The sequence below is a fragment of the Candoia aspera genome, chromosome 2, assembly GCF_035149785.1.
Source record: "Candoia aspera isolate rCanAsp1 chromosome 2, rCanAsp1.hap2, whole genome shotgun sequence".
Classification (NCBI taxonomy): Eukaryota; Metazoa; Chordata; class Lepidosauria; order Squamata; family Boidae; genus Candoia; species Candoia aspera.
The window spans coordinates 233,162,475-233,184,234 of NC_086154.1; the positions used below are offsets into that span (position 1 = coordinate 233,162,475).

The following is a 21,760-nucleotide window of genomic DNA, read 5'->3' on the forward strand; positions in this document are numbered from 1 at the left end:
ATCATAGATGAGCTAATTGAATCACATTACCTGTCAATTTCTCCCACCTTCTCTTTGGTCCTGAATACTGGACACTTGAAAGGATGGTTTTGGCCACTGCTGTTCTGCGCTTACGTTATATATTATGAACTCAATTGTTTATTTCTAAAACTTTGCAGAGCACCATTCATCTGGTTTACTACAGCTTTCTGTTCTTTCATCTCTTAATCCCCAATCCACACTTACCAGTATACAAATGCAGATTAAAAATTCTGCAAAAAAGCAAATCCAAATATTGCATTAAAATGTGTTTCTGCATGTTTATCCAACAAATGTGAATGCTTAGATGAACTGAATAAAACACGGAAATGATCTTTATGTGGTACTACAGCTGCAAAAGCTACAGTAGTTGTTATGCTTATTTAAGGATCAATGGGCAAAAGGTATATATAACCCAGGTGTGTGCGTGTGTGTAATCCTATGTATTGTCTGAAAATTTTTGCAGCTTTGTGTTACTGAGCATGTATAGATCATACAGTATGCTTTTTTTCCCCTTTTGCTTTGATGTTGTATGCTGCCCAGAATCCTTCAGTACTGGGACAGGTTACAAGTACTGTAAGAATGCATGCTTTCATACATATAAAAATAATAAAAATGCAAATGAATTAAGTTCTAAATCTGTTAGATTTCTTGTATTTCTTGTAGGAGCTCAAGACTGGAAGAATGCTATGTACATTTTTTCCCCTCAAGTTATGCAGGGAACTAAAGCCAGGTTCTCTCTGGTCCATAACCACTTCACACTGATTTCAATGCATCTATCCTCAGCATTGCTCAATCTAGATTCATGTGTATTTATCATGGAAAAGGGAAAGAGACCACTCTTTTCACTTTACCCCTCAGGAATAATTCTGCAAGATTTAACTTGCATAATTTCCTTCTCAAGTAATATCAGTCTCTAAGCCACGCTTCAAGAGTTGAGGGTAGTAGATTTAAAAATGCTTGCCCATAGAATCATTTTAAAGCTCCTGTCATCTTAGCTGTTGAACTTTCAAAGCTGGTTCACAGTTAAGAGTGACAGACTGGAACAAAGGGGAGCATTCCAAGTGTAACCGAAGCAGATATTTAGAAAACAATCTAGACTGAACTGATTTTGAGATGCCCTTTTTATTAAGACAGGACTTATAAACTGATCCAAACCTTTGTATTGTTTTTGGTTAGAAAATAAAAACTTCAGAGGGACTTGCTTATTTAAGAGAAAATCTCTAATAATTTATTGACCTTCAGTTTCACATTGTGAAAAAAATGCAATTTTACAAAACCTCAAAATGTAGTAGCATACAAAGAGAACATAGACATTTTACTTCACTTTTTTTTGTACATGAACCACATCTTCAGTTGCCAGACAAGGGACACTATTCAGCTCTAATCACTCTTATTCAGACAGGTGTCAGGCATAAAGAAAAGGGGCTACACAATTATACCAGAAGTGGTAGGTTGTCCTTTGTTTAACGTTTCCACAGCAACTGGCGCACAAAATACGAAGAACTTTCTCGTCTTATGCCAAGGTTTTTGTGTGCACTCTTATGTGAACTGCATTTGTCTCAGAAGTGTGGGCTGTTTTTCAGATTGGAAATCACCAAGTAGCGAATCAAGATTCCCATGTCGATTCAAAGAGTAAAAGCCCAAAATATTCGCCTGCAGGGCTAGAGGCCCACCCTGATTTTCAGTTCCCTTCTGCCTATACCCATGAATTAAATCCAAGGACTTGAAAGCAAGCTACTGCTTTGAAATGCAACTGCAAAAACTTCAGACACTTTAGGAAACTGGATGGTATTACAAAACAGATTTGTATTATAAGCTCAACGATTCCATGGAGAAGTGAGCAGACGGAATTCTGTCACTTCTCACAACAAAGTATGTTTTGACCCTTCTATGCAAAAAAAAAAGCCATTAATGCCTATATAAAATGAATGCAAAAATATATATAGTGCTGGTGCTTATAATGGTTTTATTTGCATGTAAATTATAAGAGCAAAAATATCTCCAATCCAAATATAAGTTAAGAGACATTTGGATAGAATTTGCACAGATAGGGTTTCATAGTAACTGGATTTAATTATTGTAGCTTTGTAAATTTGATGGTGACGGCTTTTTCTAGTTTTCCCAATTTGCCTTGCAAAAGCACCAATCAATACCATCGAGTCCTTCTAGGATAAACAGTGACCACCAACAAATTGTATCTTTAGCCTTCCATAAGTTAATGCAGCTGTACTATGTGCATTAGCTTGCATAGTGGTGTACTGACTATCAAACTCCCCAGTGATATGAACATTCATATCACTTTACCCTTGGATATCTGAATCACAGAAGTACAGTCATTCTTAAATGAAGGCAACTGACCAATCTTTTTTGGTCAGACTGACCAGAAAAATCAGACTTTGGTCAATAATATGTAAATCAATAGAGGCTCACAAGACAATGTTTATGAGTTATATAATTCAGACTTTCTTTCAATCCTCTCTGCTACCCATGCTAAGAACCACAACTAACAATTTGAGAACCTTCACATACATTCATTTCTTACTTAAGGTAACACATAAGAAATGCATATATATTGAGAATCAGAGGGAAAAAAACCTATGGCAACATGAGAAAGTTTTCTAAAGCCAACTGTTACAATCCTTAACATGTTTACTGTGGCGTAAGCCCAAATTAACACAATACAACTTACTTCTGAGTGAACACATACAGGATTGTGCCATGACCACAAAGTGTTGGTCCTTACAGTAAAAACTGTCAAGAATTGAGCTACATTATCAAAATGTAAGCAGACATGATCATATAACTTTTTAAGCATGCATGCATGCATTTCAAAATAATTTGCTTACACAACATTAAGACAAGACAACCAACCACAATGGAGGACTGGTAGCAGTATATCGTTTGGGCTGTAGCAATTCTTATGAAAAGCACAACTAGAAAGTTGGACAAAGGAACTATAGGTTAAGTACACCAGGAGGGAATGAGGTGGTTTACTTTTATATTCAAGCCAAAAAATAAGATGATGCTGGAGGACATTTAAAAATCCTTTAATTGATCAGGATCCTATGTGATACTTCCAGCTACTATGCCTCTGAAAGCTCAATTTGCTAATTAATGCAAAAGAATATTAAATGAATTTAGCAACTTCATGCTCCCCTTTGATCATTCTAATTATTATATCTAAACTTGTAAGAAACAGATGGGAGACAATGTATGTTAATACCATTTTAATCCAAGAAGATAAACCAAGTAAATTAGCATTAATTTAAACAGAAACTAACCTTTCCCCCCAGGTTTCACATCTTTTTCAAGAGAAAAAAATTCCCCTGGTCATATAAATGGCACATTAAACATCCCATCAGCTATAAATAAATAAATAAACAAAACTGGATGGTATCACAAATTGGAAAGACTCTACAGAAAAATGGTTCTGTACAATTTCCCTCCAATCCCCTTTCCAGTTAATGATGAGGCTGCACAAAAAGAAAGCTATGAAAGCTATTTTCTCTCTTTCTGGATGTTGTCATTCAAAAGGCATGACTTGGCAAATAAAGTGTAACAGAAATACTATCAGCAGGCCACATATGTAATTTAGGGAGTCAGCGGCCTGAGAAAACAACCTCCATGGCTTCTTCCTTCAGTACATATGTAATTTAAGATGCTATCTTGTAATACTTCCATTTCTGACCCCTACCTAATTCTCTTCTCAAATATTATTTAGCCTTTTTCTTGTGCAGCAGAGCAAGTCCGAGATCACAGAATGTGCAAAACATAAGATTCCCATAAGCCCTTATAACTTGAAAATGACTCCAGGCATTGTTTCAGCATGCAAGCACTGAACAATAAATAGCTGTATCTACAAGTAACAATTTAGAAGGACAGTCATAATTAATAAATACAAGAAAAAATAAATTGTGTGTATGCAGAGAAGAGTTGTCTTTCCCACAGATGCTGAAAAAAAAATTTTCAATAATTGAGCTGCTGCTCTTTAGAAAGTAATTTAGAGCCACAATGCAGCTCAACCATTTAAACTGATGCTCCTGGCACTGCCTAGGACAAAGCTTTTCCCCATGGAAGGGACAGAGCTGCATCTTCATTCACAAAGAAATATGTCTTGCTGATCCAGGATTGCTGATCCGGGCCTTGTCCGCTTCCTTTGCAGCTGCTGTTGACACTTCAAATTGTCACAAAGGGAGGTGACAACCATTTCAAATTTTGCACACAAAAAGCTAAGTCCATGAAAATTGAGGGCTGTGCTGTGTTATGCAGCTCTGAAAAGTTCATCCCCCCTTACCTCCCCCTACTTTGAAAGGATTATTAAACTTGACATTAATCCACAATTACTAACACAAGGACCAGATCATGGGTTCATTCATTCATAGTTAAACCATGTGCTGATATACTGAAAACAATATTCCCACTCCCATTCCTTCATTTCCAACTTTCTAAGAATTTAGAAGGTGCAGAATATCTTCTTCAAATTCCAAAAAGAAATTTCTTCATTAAAACCACTTCTCCGCAGTTGGTTCCAAGGTTTATTCAGCATATAATGTAATAAACTAAAGAAAAGAAAGTAAAACATTGTAAACATTTCAGTGGAACAATATAAAGTTTATACATGTTTTAAAGGTCTATGAAACAGATGCTTGTTCATTATGTATCTGAATATAAGATGCTGTAACCTCAATTATCACATTTTATTCTTCTAATATAAGTAGCAAGTCTCTCATTTAATAACATTAATAACTTGGCGGACAACAGAGAGAACAGTGCCTGAATATGATAGATCAATTCAATAAATGAACAGACAGTTGGCTGAGTGTTATGGGGAAAAATAACGTAATGCAACATCCTTGTCATAAAAATGAAAGCTGGCTAGCATAGGACAGACACTTTGGTCATGGGCCAAATCCAAGTAGCAAAGAAACAGAAGGAAAGGCAGCCTGTGGTAGAAGAGAATCACCACCAATCACTGCCCTATTAACCATGGAGGATCCTGAATAGAACTGATTCAGAATATGAAAGGCAGACATATTAATCCCCTTATTTAAAACATTTCTGCTATTCATTATGTCAGAACTCTTTTGCGGGGCTTTGTCATGTAACAATGCAGTACGCGTCGTTGCCTCCCCATAGAAGCCTTTTCTATATGTCAATTATTCAGTGCAAAATATTAGCTTTGGATGCCAGCATTTGGCTTATGTACTCCACCTTCTCACTCCATTATGCTCAGAGCCAGTTTTCAAACCAGGCACCATGCTGGTTTTTAAAGGAGCAATTAATAGCTCTGCCAGAATGCATGAAGCAAAGTTTGATGGGATTTCCGCAGTGCAATTGTAAAAATTTGCTGGTTAACTTAGTGCGACTGATTTGAAGGTGCACGTGCTTCATAGCCTAAAAGCACTGTACAAGATCACAGGTGTGTACATGCAATTTACAAAATAATGCTATGGTCGTAACTTGCCATCTCTTGCATATAAAAGACCAGAACCACTCGATTATTTTCTTTAAATAATTTTCACTGAAGGACAATCAGCTACACATTCCTGAGACTAGTATGAAGCATATTATCCTTCATATAATGCAGTGTTTCTCAACCTTGGCAACTTTAAGATGTGTGGATTTCAACTCCCATAATTCCCCAGCCAGCATGCTCCACTCAAATTATATACAATAGATTATTGGCAGGTATTGGGAGTGGAGCAACAAGTTGAAGAAAGCCTGCAAGCCTGGTGGAAGAAGCAAAGCAGCTTTAATACTTTTTTTCTTCAACTGTTGTCAGGTTGGGTCACAATCAGAAGCAATTTTCTCCTGGTCCTTTCCTCCCACTTACACAGAAGCAGGAGTCACCAAAAATCTATCACTGGATGCAGCCCAAACTGCAGGTTGCAGTTATGTATATTCAGTTATCCAAACACATTGCCCAAGTAGAACAGCTTGGGAGGGGAGAGAAAACAGCTTGGGAGTAAATTTATCCTGTTACTTGCTTATCCTGAAAAGACAGCCTTTCATATATAGATATGTAATACGTGTTCATTTTGAAAAGAACATTTTTGGATATAATGAAAAAAATATCAGTAACTTCTCAGCCCAATGACTGTTAAAACATTTTACTATTTAAATGGAAGAATGGTCATTTAAATTACCACACATGAAACTATCTGAAGATATAATTACCTCTCTCATTATCCGACTTCAAGAAGTTTGATATTTTATTTGAAACATAAAAATTACAATTAGACATGCAAAATATTCTGACATTCAAGTGTCTGCCAATCTAAGATGGAAATTAGGCCTTTCCTTTAATATAAAGTAACTTATTTTAAAAGTTTGAGTCCATGCACCCAGTAGAAAGAATACCACCACCTTATAGCAGCCCTTCCTATCTAGGGTCTTCCAGGACAACTGATAGAATTTCTAGAACAGCTGCCTTACAAGTTAATTGTTAGATAAATAATACATGTCAAACTTTAAGATACTATAAAAACATTAAATACTAGTACTGATAGAGGGAAAAAATGATGAGATAAGGAGTTACAGGTACTTTGCTGTTCATCAGAAAAATAAAACTGATGTTACAGATACTTCTCTGGAAGTGTACCTAAATCCAATCTAGACCAAAAAATTTCAGTTGCAGAAATAAAGTCCCTCTGTGACAATTGTGCATCAGTAAGTGATTTGGAGACCTTCCAATTCTCTAGTCTTGATTCAAGAGCTGAACAATGCCTTGATACCTCTGGATCAAGCTTTGATTGAGAAAAACATGTCACCGGTGTAAAGAGGGTAAAAAATATGCAAGGTAGCTGTTCTTTAGAATTAAGATTGCAGTCCTGCAACTATACTGATATATGTATCTGCATTTTGATAGATCAATTTACAATATCCTTATGGGGGTCTCATTGTTTTCCCTCTATACAAAGAAAACTGTCCTGATTTTATTTCAAGTGCTACTTAGTTCTTTTTAATCTTCCCACCAAAGTTCAATTTCAAAAGAGAATAATGTAAAGAAATATTTACAACAACTGGATCTATGGATACATTACAAGGCTTCCAGATGACAGGATAAATTACAGATATGGTCTACTTAAACTGCAGTCCCTGAAATATTTGTACTGGAGCACATATACTGCTTGTTAATATGTAAAGTTTCGAAGTCCTTTCAGCTTTTTTTTCCCAAGCAGCAATTAACAATGAATACAATTGGGCTGCATGCATTCTAGGAAAGCAAAATTTGCATCAGAGTCCAGGCATGCTATTATTTGTTTATTTTATTTATTTTATATTTATTTATTTATTTGCCACCCATCTCGCATATGACAACTCTGGACGGTTTACAAATAATAAAAATAGCAAATCACCAAAACAGTTCAATATAAATACCTAAAAATACAAATACAAATACGAAATCTACAATAGAAAATAGAAAATATAAAATTCCAGATGGGAAGACCTTGACCTTGACACCCTCACAGGGCCAACCACCCCCAGGAATAACCATTCCCCCCTCCCATCCCAGGCCAGGCGGCATAACCAAGTTTTCACTCCCTTCCAAAAGGCCAGGAGAGTGTGGTTGTCTTACCCCCAGGAGTAGCTTGTTCCAAAGGCCACCTGTATCCCACTTTTATTACTTTTATAAATAACTCAAAGCAGCGAAAATACCAAATATGAACTTAATGGTTCCTCCTTTCCTAACTGAAGGCCTCAAGCCTCTTGCAATTCCAGAAGAATAAAAAAAGAGATGGAAAGGCAGACTTACCTTACAGTAACAACGGGCCACTCTTTAAAAGAAAAGGATATATTGCAAGGAAGATTTACTGGCATTTTCAAAATGAAAAATCAGAAGGCAAATCAAGAAAAAAAGGAAATACAGCAAAAAGGAAGCAAACTGTACAAGTACCTGCCTGAACTAGTTCAAATGGAGTTGCTTATAAGCAGATACCATTCCACTGACATCACCAGCACTGCACCGGTCCACATTAGGTACAAATTTGGACCATTGCACTAAACTTTAAAGTTGAATTTATGGGCTTTGAAACATTGAGTTGAAACCAATTATTACTTGAGCCAAATGGCATGTCTTTTAAACATAAGGCCAGAATGATTCACTGTCACACACAAGAACTCCCTCTTCTGCTTCCACCCCACCCTGGGGAAGCAGATTTTTATTGCTTCAATTATTAATAGTCCTGATTCCATAAAGTCCAAAACATACAAGCTTATAGTATTTCATATAATGTGTCCTTTCCTAAGGTAATCCATACAAGCAGTTTAAATTGTTGCCTATAAGCACATCAAAACCAGCAACAATCCTGCTTGCTCCACAGTCATAAATATATTTAGTAGTAAACAGTTCCAATAATTTCAGCCTAGTATTTTATTTCCACTTATCTTAAAAGTTATTGTTAGAAGAATCACATAAGAGATTTTGGCCTTATCTATGGTAAGAAAACTAAAGTTAATTTTAAATAACTCAATTTTCTCCTAGATGGCACTTTATCAAGATCATTTGAAGTATGCAGTCATGGATACAGAAATCACTATTAGGGATATCTGTGGATGGCCAATTAATGATCTATTCAACAGGGGGCAATTGGAATAATTCTTATATATGAACAAAGCATCTTATGAAATAGATTTTACATTTACTCATGCACTGGCTGAATCATACTAGCTTTTTGCTTCCTGTTTGCTCACATGAATCTCTGCAGTTTATATTTGTAAAAAGGTAAACTTAGCCATTTATACTTGAGTAAGTGGTTTCTCACCTGTATAGGCCCACATGCAGTTAAGAAGGGAGATGCTTCCATGTGCTCACAAATGCAGTTGGAATTAGTGAATAGGGCACCGTGGTTATGCTGTTCCACACATCAAGCGTGGGGTCATAGCAATCTAGTGTTTTGCATCTCTGGATCCCAAAGTAGCCCCCCACAACATATAATTTGTTTCCAGATGCAACAGCATGGCAACTCATTCTCTTAGCTGTCACGTCTCCCACTTTAGTCCACTGATAGGTTTCGCTGTTGAATTTGTAAGCTGAGCAAGCAGAGAATTCAGTATCTCCACCCATAATAAAAATCTGGTTACCCAGAACAGCTGCAGCTGTGTATCGCCATGGCTGAGGACAAGTGGCTGGCACAGTCCACCTGTTTTCACTCAGGTCATAACACTGTACCTTTGGAAGCTTATCATGACTGACACTGGTACCACCAAAAGCAAATAGTTTTAACTTTGCACTAACTACAGCAGCATTGCTTACTCCTTCTCGAAGTGGGGCAACCATTGTCCACTTGTTTGTCACAGGATCATACTGTTCTACTTGCTTTAAAGATACTGAAGGAGAAGCTGGAAGACAACCAGTGGCTGCTGTGTGACCTCCTACAACGTACAGACAGTGTTTGAGTTCAGCAGAACCATGGCCAAACCGAGCAACTAGCATTGGAGCTGCTTTGGACCATTCTTCATGAAGTGTATCATATACCCAAACATCTTTAGAGACTCCGTTTTCAGATCCCCGACCACCAGTAATATAGACTTTACAGCCAATTGCACATGCACTGAACTCCTTCCTTGGACTTGGGATGTCAGCTTTTGGAATGATCTCCTTTGCTTTTTGGTCAACAAGATATAATTTGTCACACATAAAAGTTTGGCCTCCCAGAAGAAATAAGGCATGCCCAGTTTTTCGAGGCCTAGCACATAAACTAGTAACTACACCGTCATTCTGCAGAATCTTCAATTTGCACCTGATTGCTTCTTCTACAATCTCTTTGCTTTTCCTTTGCTTGGTGATAAGCTCTTCAGTAGCTACATTTTCCATTAGATAGATGGCTGGCAAAAGAGCCAATCGCACAGTCTGCAGTAGTTCTGGCAGATAACAGTGGCGTTTATTTAGATCATAGTTAATCCAGTTCATGGCAGACTCATAAACTAATCGTTCATCTTCAGTCTCTAATTCTTCACTAGAGAGCAACTGAACAACCATGTCTTTTGGAAGCTGGAGAAAATCTTCACTTTTGCTGATGGTCTGGAAGTTGCTAAGGCACATCCTCCAAGAGAGCTCATAAAGTTTGGTGCACTGGTGAGCATCCGACAGAAGCAGCATGCCAAGACAATTAGTATGATGAAGGTTCTTCTCTAAGAATTCTGCACAAGCATCCCTAATGTCTTGAAATTCCAACATATCACCTGCCTCTAAAAGGGACTCTGCATTTTCTTCATTGATGATGACTCTTGAAGAGTAAGCATAGTCCAGGAGTAGTTCTAGAACCTCTGGATGGATGGAATTGTGGAAATTGACTTCACTGGCTTGGCTTTCTTTAAGACCACCACTGAACATGGCTTCAAAATAGCGACTGCAAGCAGCTAGGACAGCTCTATGGCAAGGGAATGACTTGTTCCCAGCGTGGAGAAGCACATCTGTAAATAAACGCTGTTGACGCAGAAGGTTCAGATGAGTGAGAACACTATCAGCATAAGATGATTTGTGAAATAAATATATGTTTATAGAGCCAGTGCTGGCTCTAGACTTCCGATTCTCATGCATGCTGACTGACATTTTCTTCCACACCTAAATGTTGAAAAAAAAAATATGATTAAGTCTTAAAAAACATGAAATGTTTTAAAAAGTAACCATCACCTATACATATCTACTCAGAAGTCCATCCACTGACTTCAACAGAGCTTATTTCCAAGATTTAAAACCGTAGTTTAAAAAAACCAGCTGCAAACACAGGAATATGCTAAGCAACATCAAACAGGAGCTGAGGACAACCCACCTTCTACCTATTTTTCCTAATATATATTCTTTAACTGGCATAGTCTAAAAATAATTGCTCAAGACAGCAGGATTATCTTGGCAAACCAGACCTCCCACTTTCGTAACAACATAAGTGGCAGTTTCAGAATGGGTGAAAAAAAAGGACAGGTCTGATTTTTTCCCACACCTTTCCAGCTTACAGCAGCTGATTTATGTTCTGACACACATATTTAAGAACATGTTTCTGCCTTGAATCATAGTAGGAAAAGCAACAAGGACGTTACAGTCAGGAATTTAAAAATACTTCAAGGAACACAAATATCCACAAATTAACCTCATTAAGATAATTTCCCGATAAGACCAATTCCACCCACACCATGAAAAATATGTAAAGGTAAGACACAGCTAGATCATTCCCAGCATATTTTACTTTAATTACTATAATGTTAGGGGTAGATTTTTATCTAAAAGCTACACATCTCTCCAGCAACAGATATTTTAAGATGGCACACATGTGGTTTAACTATATGCTGAAAGAGTCTCTTGCAGCCTGGTATATTCCAGGTTTCTTGAATCTTTATTCCCTCAATTTAGCACAGGGCCAAGAATTATGGAAGGAGCAAGGTGCTGATTGGAAACAAAAATCCTAATTAGGAATTTCCTCCACTGCTGAGGGGAAGAGGAGGATGAATCCCCATTAACCTCAACATGCAATAAGCTTACATAAACCATACAGGGTCAAAGTTTTCTCCAAGTAAAATCATTAGGATAAATTCAGTGGAGAACAGAATTTAAAATCTACTGAAAAGTTGTAAGGTTAAACATCACTTAGGATCGTAAGACACAATTTCTGAACTAATCCATCACACTAAGCCATAAATGAGAGTACCTGGATTCATATAACACACTAAATGAAAGGAAACAACATTCTGACTTAGAATGTTGTGTGAACCAGCCATTTTGCTGGATCCAATTTCAATTCTGCCAGTGGAAACAACCTGGAGCATTCATAACAATCCTGCTGATATTGAGAGAATCTGCCAACATATTCTTTACTTTTCCAGCTGTGCCATCCCAGAAGAGGAAAGAATCAACAAAAATAATCTTTCTATCCCTTTCCAGGCGTGGCCATCCATCCTGCTTCAAATAAGAAGCCTCCCACATATGGAATGAGCCACTCTACGTGATCAGAGGCTTATACTAGTTCAAACCTCAAATGATTTGATAAAATACAAAGATACAAGCTATGGCAAGAGACTTGCAAACTGTAATTACTGGTCTTAAGTACAAATTCAAGAATGTTACCTAATTTGGAAAACACAAGTAACGTGCAGGTTTGGTGGGAAATGGCAAGCAGATAATCAGGGAAGACATAATGCTGTTGTCTCTAATGGATAGCTCTTTGATTCGTAACAGAATCTGAAGTCCACTGGAGATGTACCTACCAGCTGCACAGGTCCAACCTGTTCAGGTATCATAGAAACCAGCACTGCCCACAGAAAAAGACTATCTCCACAGCCAAGGTAGGAGTGAAGAAAGATGAAAAATATAATCTGGCATGACCTCCACAAAACTTTCCCACAAGATTGCCTGTCACCAGACCAGAAAGAGTCAACAGAACCTAGCAAAAAGCCAAACTACAGTACTTCTTAACCTGCTATTCAGTGATGAGTCAGATATGACACCTGAGAGGACTTAGTCAGGACTTAGAAATGAGGAACAGACTAAAAGCTCAGGACAGAAAGCCTCTGTCCTGTTCAACACAATGCCTCACTTTCCTAGAAAAGATAAGCAAGCAGGGAAGGTAAGAATTCAGAGAATGGGACCTATCCTCATGGTGCCTGTGATTCCTCAAAATTTTCCTATTTAGTATCACTTTGTGAATGTTTTGTCACTTGTAAAGGTGCTGCCCGCTGCTAAGTATGTGTGGAAGTTGCTGAGACCAGAAGTGTTTTAGGTTTTCCAGTCCAATCCTAATATTTATTCAAAACCAATATAAGTTGGGGAAATATGTTTTGCTTTTGCAAGTTTTATGTCCACTACTTATCCTTTTCATGTTTTTAATCCTATGTCAGCTGCCCAGAGCTGCAATTTGTGAGCTGGGCAGCCATATAAATTACATAAATAAAAAAAACTTTTGTATGAGAAATCTGTAACAATTAAGCAGCATTTATTATACAGCAATATAATATACTTTGATGGCCAATTCTTTTCATTTTTTGACTTATTGGTCACTTAGTTACTACCATACAGGATTTTTTTTTTCTAGTCTTTTCTTTTCAAAAACAGTCATGTAGTTTATATTCTTGGAGGAAAACGTATGGTATGTTGTTGTCTCAACACCTGCTATACCTACTCAAAAGCTAAATGGTATTATCCATCCATCACATGGAATCATGAGGTGAAAACTTTTGGCTTGAACCAGGCATGTATTCTAAAACTAAAATTTACTTCCTGTTTCAGTTCCTATTTAGACAGAAATGTCCTGGCTCTTCCAGATCAACCACTGAGCTGCTGAGCTTGCCGCTCAGAAAGTCGGCGGTTCGAATCCGCATGACAGGGTGAGCTCCCGTTGCTAGTCCCAGCTCCTGCCAACCTAGCAGTTCGAAAACATGCAAATGTGAGTAGAGTAATAGGTACCGCTTCAGCGGGCAGGTAACAGCGTTCCATGTAGTCATGCCAGCCACATGACCACAGAAGTGTCTATGGACAAACGCCGGCTCTTCAGCTTTGAAACAGAGATGAGCACCGCCCCCTAGAGTCGGACGCGACTGGACTTAATGTCAAGGGAAACCTTTACCTTTACCAGAAGAAACTAATTCCTACCACATAAAATCAGTTTCATCTGGAATTACCCTAATATTACAAGCAGAGATCAGTAATGAAGAGAGGCTAGTGTTTCTGAAATTATCTGTAAACAAGGAAATCAAATTAATCCCAAAACTCAAATATGTTAATAAACAAGTTCCTCAGACTTGACATAATTTTGCCATGAACTCCGCAGAGAATTCAGGCATGTGAAACACACTCTAGATAAACATAGAAAAGCATGCTCATATATGTATTATAAGATCAAATCTTCCTCAATATATTTTTGGGCATGAAGAAAAAGCATACGGCTTAACAAATTTTATTTATTTATCTATCTATCAAATTTATTCCCCGCCCATCTCATTCAGAGAGCAACTGAATGAGATGGGCAGGTTACATAAAACAGAAGTAAAACATTAATTAAAATACAATAAAATCAATATTGATAAATAATGAATTCCATATATACAGAGTAGCACTAGGTTAAATATATAACAGGCTTGTATGCTAGTTGTTTAATCAAGGATCCTATAATTGTAACTGTATTTCAGGCATATCATAGCTGGGCTGCAAAATGCACATAACCATTAGATGGCAGCAAAAAGGTACAAATGCTCTTTGCTGCCATCTAATGGTTATCTCAATTTCTGCAGCACAGCCATGATATGGCTACTGTACCTGGCTTAACATATAAATTAAAATCTTAAAATAATTTCCTAAGAGTTAAAAGATTCCTCTGACTAAGCCAGCTTTTGCCAATCTGGCACCCCTTTATATTTGTAAGGACCAAAACACCCAAATTCCAAACAGCATGGCCATTTACAGAGAAGAACCTCAGCCATGTGAACTGCTTAAATTCACCTGGCTATGTTATTCTCATTTAAAAAAAAAAGATTTGAAATACTGTAAAACTAGTCTTAAGTTTCTTTTCTGAACAACCCCCTCACACACACACACTTTCTAGGTAAGATTCTTAGCAAAGTATGAGGTTGTAGATGCTAATCCAAACATACCTTCTCTTAAAATAAGGCTGCAAATTCAGAAATATTCAGGCCTAGGTGATGACCTGGATTAAAAGTTTTATCTTTTGCATTCTTCTAACACAAGATGAAAATACACTCTTAACACAGATAAATCATTAATTATGTAGTAATCTCTTCAAAAATCTGTATCTTTCCCAATATGTGCTCAGGCAATTTTATCCAAATGGCTCAAAGACTATGGCAAAAACTATTATTAAGACTTTTAATTGTACAATTGACTGACTGCCTCCCATTTAGTTGTATGCTAATAACACCCTTTACATAAACTCATTATTCAGACATTTTTGGGTCCCACAACCCATCAAATACAGTTCATTCTAAACTTTCTGCTATCACTGCAAACTGTGTAAATATGGACTAGATGATCTGAACAGCCACTTCCAGTGCTGTAATGCTAGGCCATAATTACAACACCAAACAAGCCATCAAATAAAGGCAATGCCATTCAGATAATTTACCTTATAAAACTAACACCTAAACTGTATATCTAGAATACACTGGAATTAACAGTTCAGCCATATACCCAGGGAAGTAAGTGGGATTTATTCACTGAGGTAAAGGTACATACATAAGGACTGCAGTCTGAAATACTGCATTACTAGGAATTCAGTAGGAAGCACACTGGACCAATTACAGAACTGATGGATCCTGCTCTGAATATAGTATTTTCTTTCCACACATCTTAGAACAGAAGAAATGGCTTGGTGAGACCTTATCCTCAACCTGTTTCCAACATCTATCTATCAAAAGCTTTGCACAAGTCTATCCTTCATTATTTGTTCTTCAACATCTGGAATTCCAATCTATACCACTGATGAATTTGGAAGCTTTACTTTGTTCGCAAACTAAACGGACAGTTTGGCCAAGTCAATGGAAATAACCAAAAAACTGACTATAACCATCATTTCTTTGTTCGAGGAGAGACATAAAAACGTATTACTGGAATGTTATCTTCCACTATTCCGAATTCAGATGGCTGTTCTGAAAATTATTCAGGAATATACATGCACATACACAGGTGTAAGCACAATCAAACTTGTAAATTTCATAGTTCTTGTATCTTAAAAATCTTTTTGGCAGCTAGTCCAAAAAATTGTATCTTTTTAGTATTTTTCTGTTTTTCAATGCAGTAATACGCTACTAAATTATGAAAAAACACCTCGGGAGTAAATCTTTTACTTCCTTTGTGTAGTCGGCTCTGACTTCAAAAGAGCTATATGAGGGGTGGACTCAGTTACTAAGCAAATGCTGATAAGCTTATCATACTTTACCACACATATAGTTAGGCAAAGAATCTGCTGTTTATTTTGCTAATTTTGGTTTATGCAGTGATCTTCTTTCCATTACTATAATTAATGGATTTCTATTTACTAGAAACAGTTGGATGAGCAATAGTCCATTAACATAAACCTAAGTTTTTTTTAAAAAAAAAAGAAAGAAAATTACTATCTTCTGATGTCCCCTAGTTTCCTTTATTCCATAACATTATACAGATATTAGATCCCACCTTCTCTCATTTTTATTTCTTTTTTAAGCTGGTAAATTTAAGCTTCCATTTTTTTTAATTTTAGAGAAGAAAGGAGTAAATGTGTGTTCAAAGGAAGACAGAATTTCCCTTCACGTTTCAACACATCTCGTTTTAAATTCTGCCGTTCTGCGGACCAAACGGTGCTCGAGCTGAAGCCTGAGATTTTGAACAGGCATAGCCCGGACCCCCTTTTTTTTCCTCTGCTTTTCGCGCACATTCTGCAACTACGCGGAAGAGCAGCGACCCACGTGCGCCCCTCTCCTCAAAATACAAAAGCTCCGTCAACGGCTGCCTCACGCTTCCCTTTGCTTTGAAGTGGAGGGAAAAAAAGTCAGTCAGCCCCGAGAAAGGAAGGAAGCAATCAGCACACCCTCTGACCCTCCCTCTTCCTGTGGGGAAAGGAGCAAATGTGCCCTGGCCGGAGGTGCTCCGACCCAGCTCTCTAGGCGGCAACAGTACTAAAACTCGCGAGGGAGCTTTCTCGCAACACACACACAGCGTAAAAAACCGGAGGCCAAGGTCGACCTGAGAGTTCAGGAAATCAAGCAGGCTTAGAAGTTGCGCCTTCTGACCCCGCACCTCTTGGCGGAAAATAGTTTCGGTGCCTCGCTCAGCGTTAAACTCCGTGCAGGGTCCAAACCGTCCCTGCGCGACCCGTTACAGATCTCGGGACTGAAAACAAAACCGCTTTCAGTCCTCACGCTACAACCCTCTCCTCGGTAACACAGTAGAGTAAGTCGCGCTGAATTCAGCAGCAATTACTTCGCAGCCAAAACGCAGCCAGCCGAGGCGCGACTCGAGCAGCAGACGAGACAGCGTCCTCCTCCCCCCACCCCACCCCACCCCACCCCACCCCACCCCACCCGCAAAGAACGGCAACCGTCGCCCACCGAGCCGGCTGAGGCTTCCCCCGCCATGGCGTAAGCCGGCTCACGCGGCAACAAGTCGGCGCGCGAGGGTTCAACTTACAGCCGCCGCTTCCTCCGGCGCTCGCGTCCTGCCTCCGGGGAGCCGTGCAGTTCACGGCATGGGAGCCGAGCCCGGTCTTTCGCCGCTAGCGTTTCAGCGGGCGCCTCTCCGTGCCCTTCGCCCGTCTCCTGCGGAAACCGAGAGTGTCCGCCTCCCCTCTCAGCGGCAAGAGGCGCCGCGCGGTCCTGCCTCGGCGGCTGCCCGCTCACCTCCGCACGCTTGCACGAAGTGGAGCGACGGCGGTGGCGCGGCTACTGCTGCAAAGAAGGCGGGCAGAGCCGAGGAGGAGGGGCGCCGCTCCTCCTCTGGCCTCGGCGAGCGCGAGGCAGAGAGTATATGGGCCTGCCGGCGGGGCGGGTCAAAGATGCAAAGAGTGAATGACACGCGGGAGGCGGGGAGGAAGCCGGGCGGGGCCGGGCTGCTGAAAGGCTGGCTGAACGTCGGCCGGGAATCACCCGGGGGAGAGGAAGGGGGAAGAGGCGCTTCCTTTCCTGTCGCTCGGAAGCGGCGTCGGTGTGGGGGAGCCTCCGGGCTCTGGGTCTTCACACCGGCCCGCGGGCGTTCTACAGATTTCTGTGTGGGAGACGGATGGGCAGAAGCGCCCAGGTTCTTTCGCGCAGGTGAGTCTGTTGCAGTTAAGCACGCAGACATTATTGGACGCGTTCCCCGACGTGGTATCTTTTAGATGCATTAAACTACATCCTAGCTGGGGGTGATGGTAGTTGTAGACCAACACACAATTGGAGGGCACCAGCTTTGGAAAGAATCGTACAGAATGATAGTGAAAAAGATGCACACACACACACACTACTTTCAGTTAGGTTCCATAGCAAAGCAAAAAAGAAAGAAATGCAATACAATTAAAAAATAACTTAAGAAAGGCAATCCCAAAGTTGAAATTAGGCACCGATCACTGGAAAAGCCAATTCCAGCTGCCAGAAAAGGGAGGTAAAGATTACTATTGTGAGTGTATCTATATGTTACTGTATTCATGCAAAGACCATTATAGCTTCCAGTGAATTTAACTTTTAGAAAGAATAGGTCAAAAATAAAAATAGGGGACTCTAGAACTCCTGCTGCTTCTAAGCAAGCAACATACTGTCTGCAAATGATAGGAACTGGAGATTTCCTACTCTTGTTCTTCAACAAGATGTTGGCCATTCAGTCCTCATCAGGTTCCCTATAAGCTATTCATAAAGAAAGGGCAGCGGGAATTAGAGTAAACTTGGCATAAGAAACAGCACCTGGAGGGTATCACATGTCATGTTAAACCATGTTTCCTTTAACCATGTTTTTAACAAGCCCTAATCAGCTCCACATAGAATGCTAAGCCACAAACCATGCCTTCCAAATCATAGTGACAGTAAACCAAAAGTAGCCAGCCAACATTACAGCTTAGTGAAAGAGTGCACAAACTTTAGAGCATAGAGGCCACATGTTTTCACTGTGCCATACTCAAGAACCACAAAGAGTATGGCCAGTGACATGACTTTACTGGAGTAGGATGGCTGAAATTTTTGTATCTGATTTTTATTTTGTGTTCTATAGGATTGGGGAAGTTCTAAAGGCAAAATGGATGCTTTAAGATTTGTAAAACAGTATAATTAGTTACTTTTTTCCATTGGTGGCTATAAAACTGACAGCTAACACAACATTTGAAGCTCAAACAAACCACATCATTATAATTACCCCGTTGGTAAGGGAATTCCACTTGGCAGGGTCCAGAAGGCGAGCCTTCTCTGTAGTGGCGCCCGCCCTTTGGAACATTCTACCCCCTGAGGTGAGGCAGGCCCCTTCGCTCCCGACCTTCCGGAAGGGTTTGAAGACCTGGTTCTGCTGCCTCACCTGGGATGGGAAGGGCAATAGCTCTTCCTGGGGGTGGCTGGTGTCATAAAGTCCTCCCTACCAAATGTAAACTTTGCCACTTGGATTTTATATTTATATTTATTATTTTTATTATGTCAGTTGTTTGTTTTGTAATTTATGCACTGATGGATTTAAATGGTCAATTTTATTGTAAACTGCCCAGAGTCCCCCTTTTTGGGGGGAGATGGGCAGTGATAGAAATTTGAATAATAAATAAATAAATAAATAGTTGTTGTTGTCATTGCTAGTACTATTAAATTATATATATTGCCAATTATCAAGACCTAGAGCACAGTGTGAACCCAACCATTGGGTCTTGTAAACTATGGTTTATAGCTTAGCAAGTTCTGTGTTCTAGGTGATTCTGGTTTATTCAATAAGCAGTGATTAAAACCATGACTATTGTGTGAACTCAGGCATAGAGAAGAATAAGTAAGATGATCAGGGGAAGTGTATATTTTTGTGCACTTACCATATTTTAGCATGTTATACCATATTATTCCAAACTTCTAAAAGAATAATTGGTCAAAAGAATCAAGCTGTTTTAGGTGACAGATGACCCAGACTTTTGCTAATAGCTGAATGTGCTTTCTGGATTATCAATAATCTAAACATATGGTTGGATTAGATCCTATCAGTCCTTTCCCACCCTCTTACCAAATTGACACATGGGAGTTCAGCACATCTTTCAAGCTAGAGTTTTGATAAAAGAGAAAAGTCCCAATATACTTATATTGGCCCATCAGCAATCTACATCCTACACAGTTTTCAAGAAAGCTGTTGCTTTGTAGTCCGTGATTGACAAAACACTGCTAAAGTACTTAGGGTGTTGGATGCAGATGCTTTCCCTTCTCCCTTATGTCTGCTGGGAGACTGTGAATCGCCTGGAGTTTAAAAATAGCCCTACAGGAAGCAAAAGGAGACTGTCTAAATTTCTCCCAAGAGGAAGTTCATAATTTCACTTGGCTGTTTGGCAAGACTTTCCTTTTCTTACTAAGAAAAGGAAACCTTACTGGATCATAAAACTAGAGAGGAAAATAGTATCTATGACCCTTGAGTTCTCTTTTTTTTCCAGCTACAATTTAAAATATAGAAACCACAACAGGAGTTTGGATCAACTAGGAGATCCAAAGACTTAGTATACTTTGTGGGGGCGGGGGGGAGAAAGAATTCCTATAATTAATAAACTATAATATATTAAATAAGTTGACTGACCCAAGTAGTAAAAAAAAAAGACAAGAAAAGATGTATTGCCTTAAAGAGGAAAGAGAGAGATAACAATGTTACATTACAGAGCCTGCACACTTTTAAAAAAATGAGTATGGAAATCTAATATTAAAACGTTCCATTGATGTGTTCAAATTCACTTCAGTTGCCATGGTAATAAATAATCTCAAATCAATCTCAGTTATGGATCTGGCTGCTGGGTGTACTATAATAGTAGGAACCAGAACATTATCAAAATCTCTAGATACTCCTCTGTGCTAAAGCTCTATTACATTCAACTTAAATTAGACCATGTTTGTGGCTTTCCTGGGCAGTGATGAAAAACCAATCCCTAATTTAGATAGTGCTGCTTGGTACAGATGTCTTCAATTTAGCACCATAAATATTCCCATTGTTTTAAATGGTAGGATTTGTAAAAGGGTAATCATCAGTCGTCTTTTGCACAGGACATTTGAAGGAGTGCCAGAAAACAACCCCGTTTAGAAATTTCTGCTGTTCGAAGGGCCGTGCAGTCCTGATTCAAACAAAAAGAATCATAAGAATTGAGAGTGTGGGCTTCAAAGCTACCCATAAACAGTTGGCACCTCTATCGAGCAGGGACACAGGTTACCTCTTTAATAAGAGAACTGTAATAAAGGATTGCTCTAATTTGCCATTTTTAAAAGCAAGAATTGTCCTTGTATATCAAGATACACTAAAGCAAATAAACACATAAATGAAATCCATATGTATTCTTAGTGGAACTTTTTTCCAAATAACTTAAGAGTACTTCTATATATCATTTTAAAAATGTAATGTATTGAAATCAAATGTATTTTTTATCAAATCAGTCCAGCAGTACTATGCTGCTCACTCCACTCACCAGCATCACGCAAATGAAGTTGAATATTATTGCTTGCTTGTTTTCCTTTCCTTTTGCTTTCCGACATATCTACCAGTAATAGATAGTGAAAGGCTTTCGGGAAGTTCTGAATATATTGTGCATTTATCTTACAAAAGCTTTCTTTAAAGCTGGACACTTCTGATTTACATGTACAGTTCTATATAGACTGGGTAGACCTGCAATCCTTAGGACAAGCAAACTAATCAGTCCTTGTCTCTGTAACAAATGCATCAAAGTAATATGGCACAACATAGCTTATGTTTTCAATGCCACTGAGTATGTTCTGCGGTTTTTTTCATATTCAAATACTTTAACAGTGTTACATTGTGAAATTGCAAAATAAAATGAGTTTATTAAGAACCTTCAAATATAAGTTTGTTTCTTGCAAAAGTTTGAAGTAAAATCTAGAATAGATCTTAAAGCATATTTTCTCAAACTTGAACAGATCTCACAAGAGATAAGGGGAAAAAATTAAATAACTTTAATATATAAATTTGCATAAATAAATTACAACAAGCACAAGTTTAATTTTACTGCCAGTTTTCTATCTCTAGAGCTTTGCTTCTTGATTAAGGATTCCAGGAAATTGGGTATTTTTTATTATTTTTTAACCAACAACTTATTTTTTTAACCAACAAGTTCCATGGCCTGAACAA

General features: G+C 38.6%; 1 protein-coding gene across 1 annotated transcript; it reads right to left on the reverse strand.

Annotated features, from left to right (window-relative positions):
- Nucleotides 1-1,219: 1,219 nt before the first annotated feature.
- ENC1 (ectodermal-neural cortex 1) lies at nt 1,220-17,433 on the reverse strand. The gene is made up of 3 exons (XM_063295514.1): nt 17,129-17,433; nt 8,787-10,588; nt 1,220-4,580 (listed from the first exon to the last, which is right to left on the reverse strand). The coding sequence occupies exon 2, from the start codon at nt 10,574-10,576 to the stop codon at nt 8,807-8,809; it is 1,770 nt and encodes a 589-aa protein (XP_063151584.1). The 5' UTR covers nt 10,577-10,588; nt 17,129-17,433; the 3' UTR covers nt 1,220-4,580; nt 8,787-8,806.
- Between the last annotated feature and the right edge of the window lie 4,327 nt (nt 17,434-21,760).

Bases quoted from the DNA above. Each gene is read 5' to 3' on its own strand.
- ENC1 (XM_063295514.1), bottom strand. From the start codon at position 10,576: ATGTCAGTCAGCATGCATGAGAATCGGAAGTCTAGAGCCAGCACTGGC.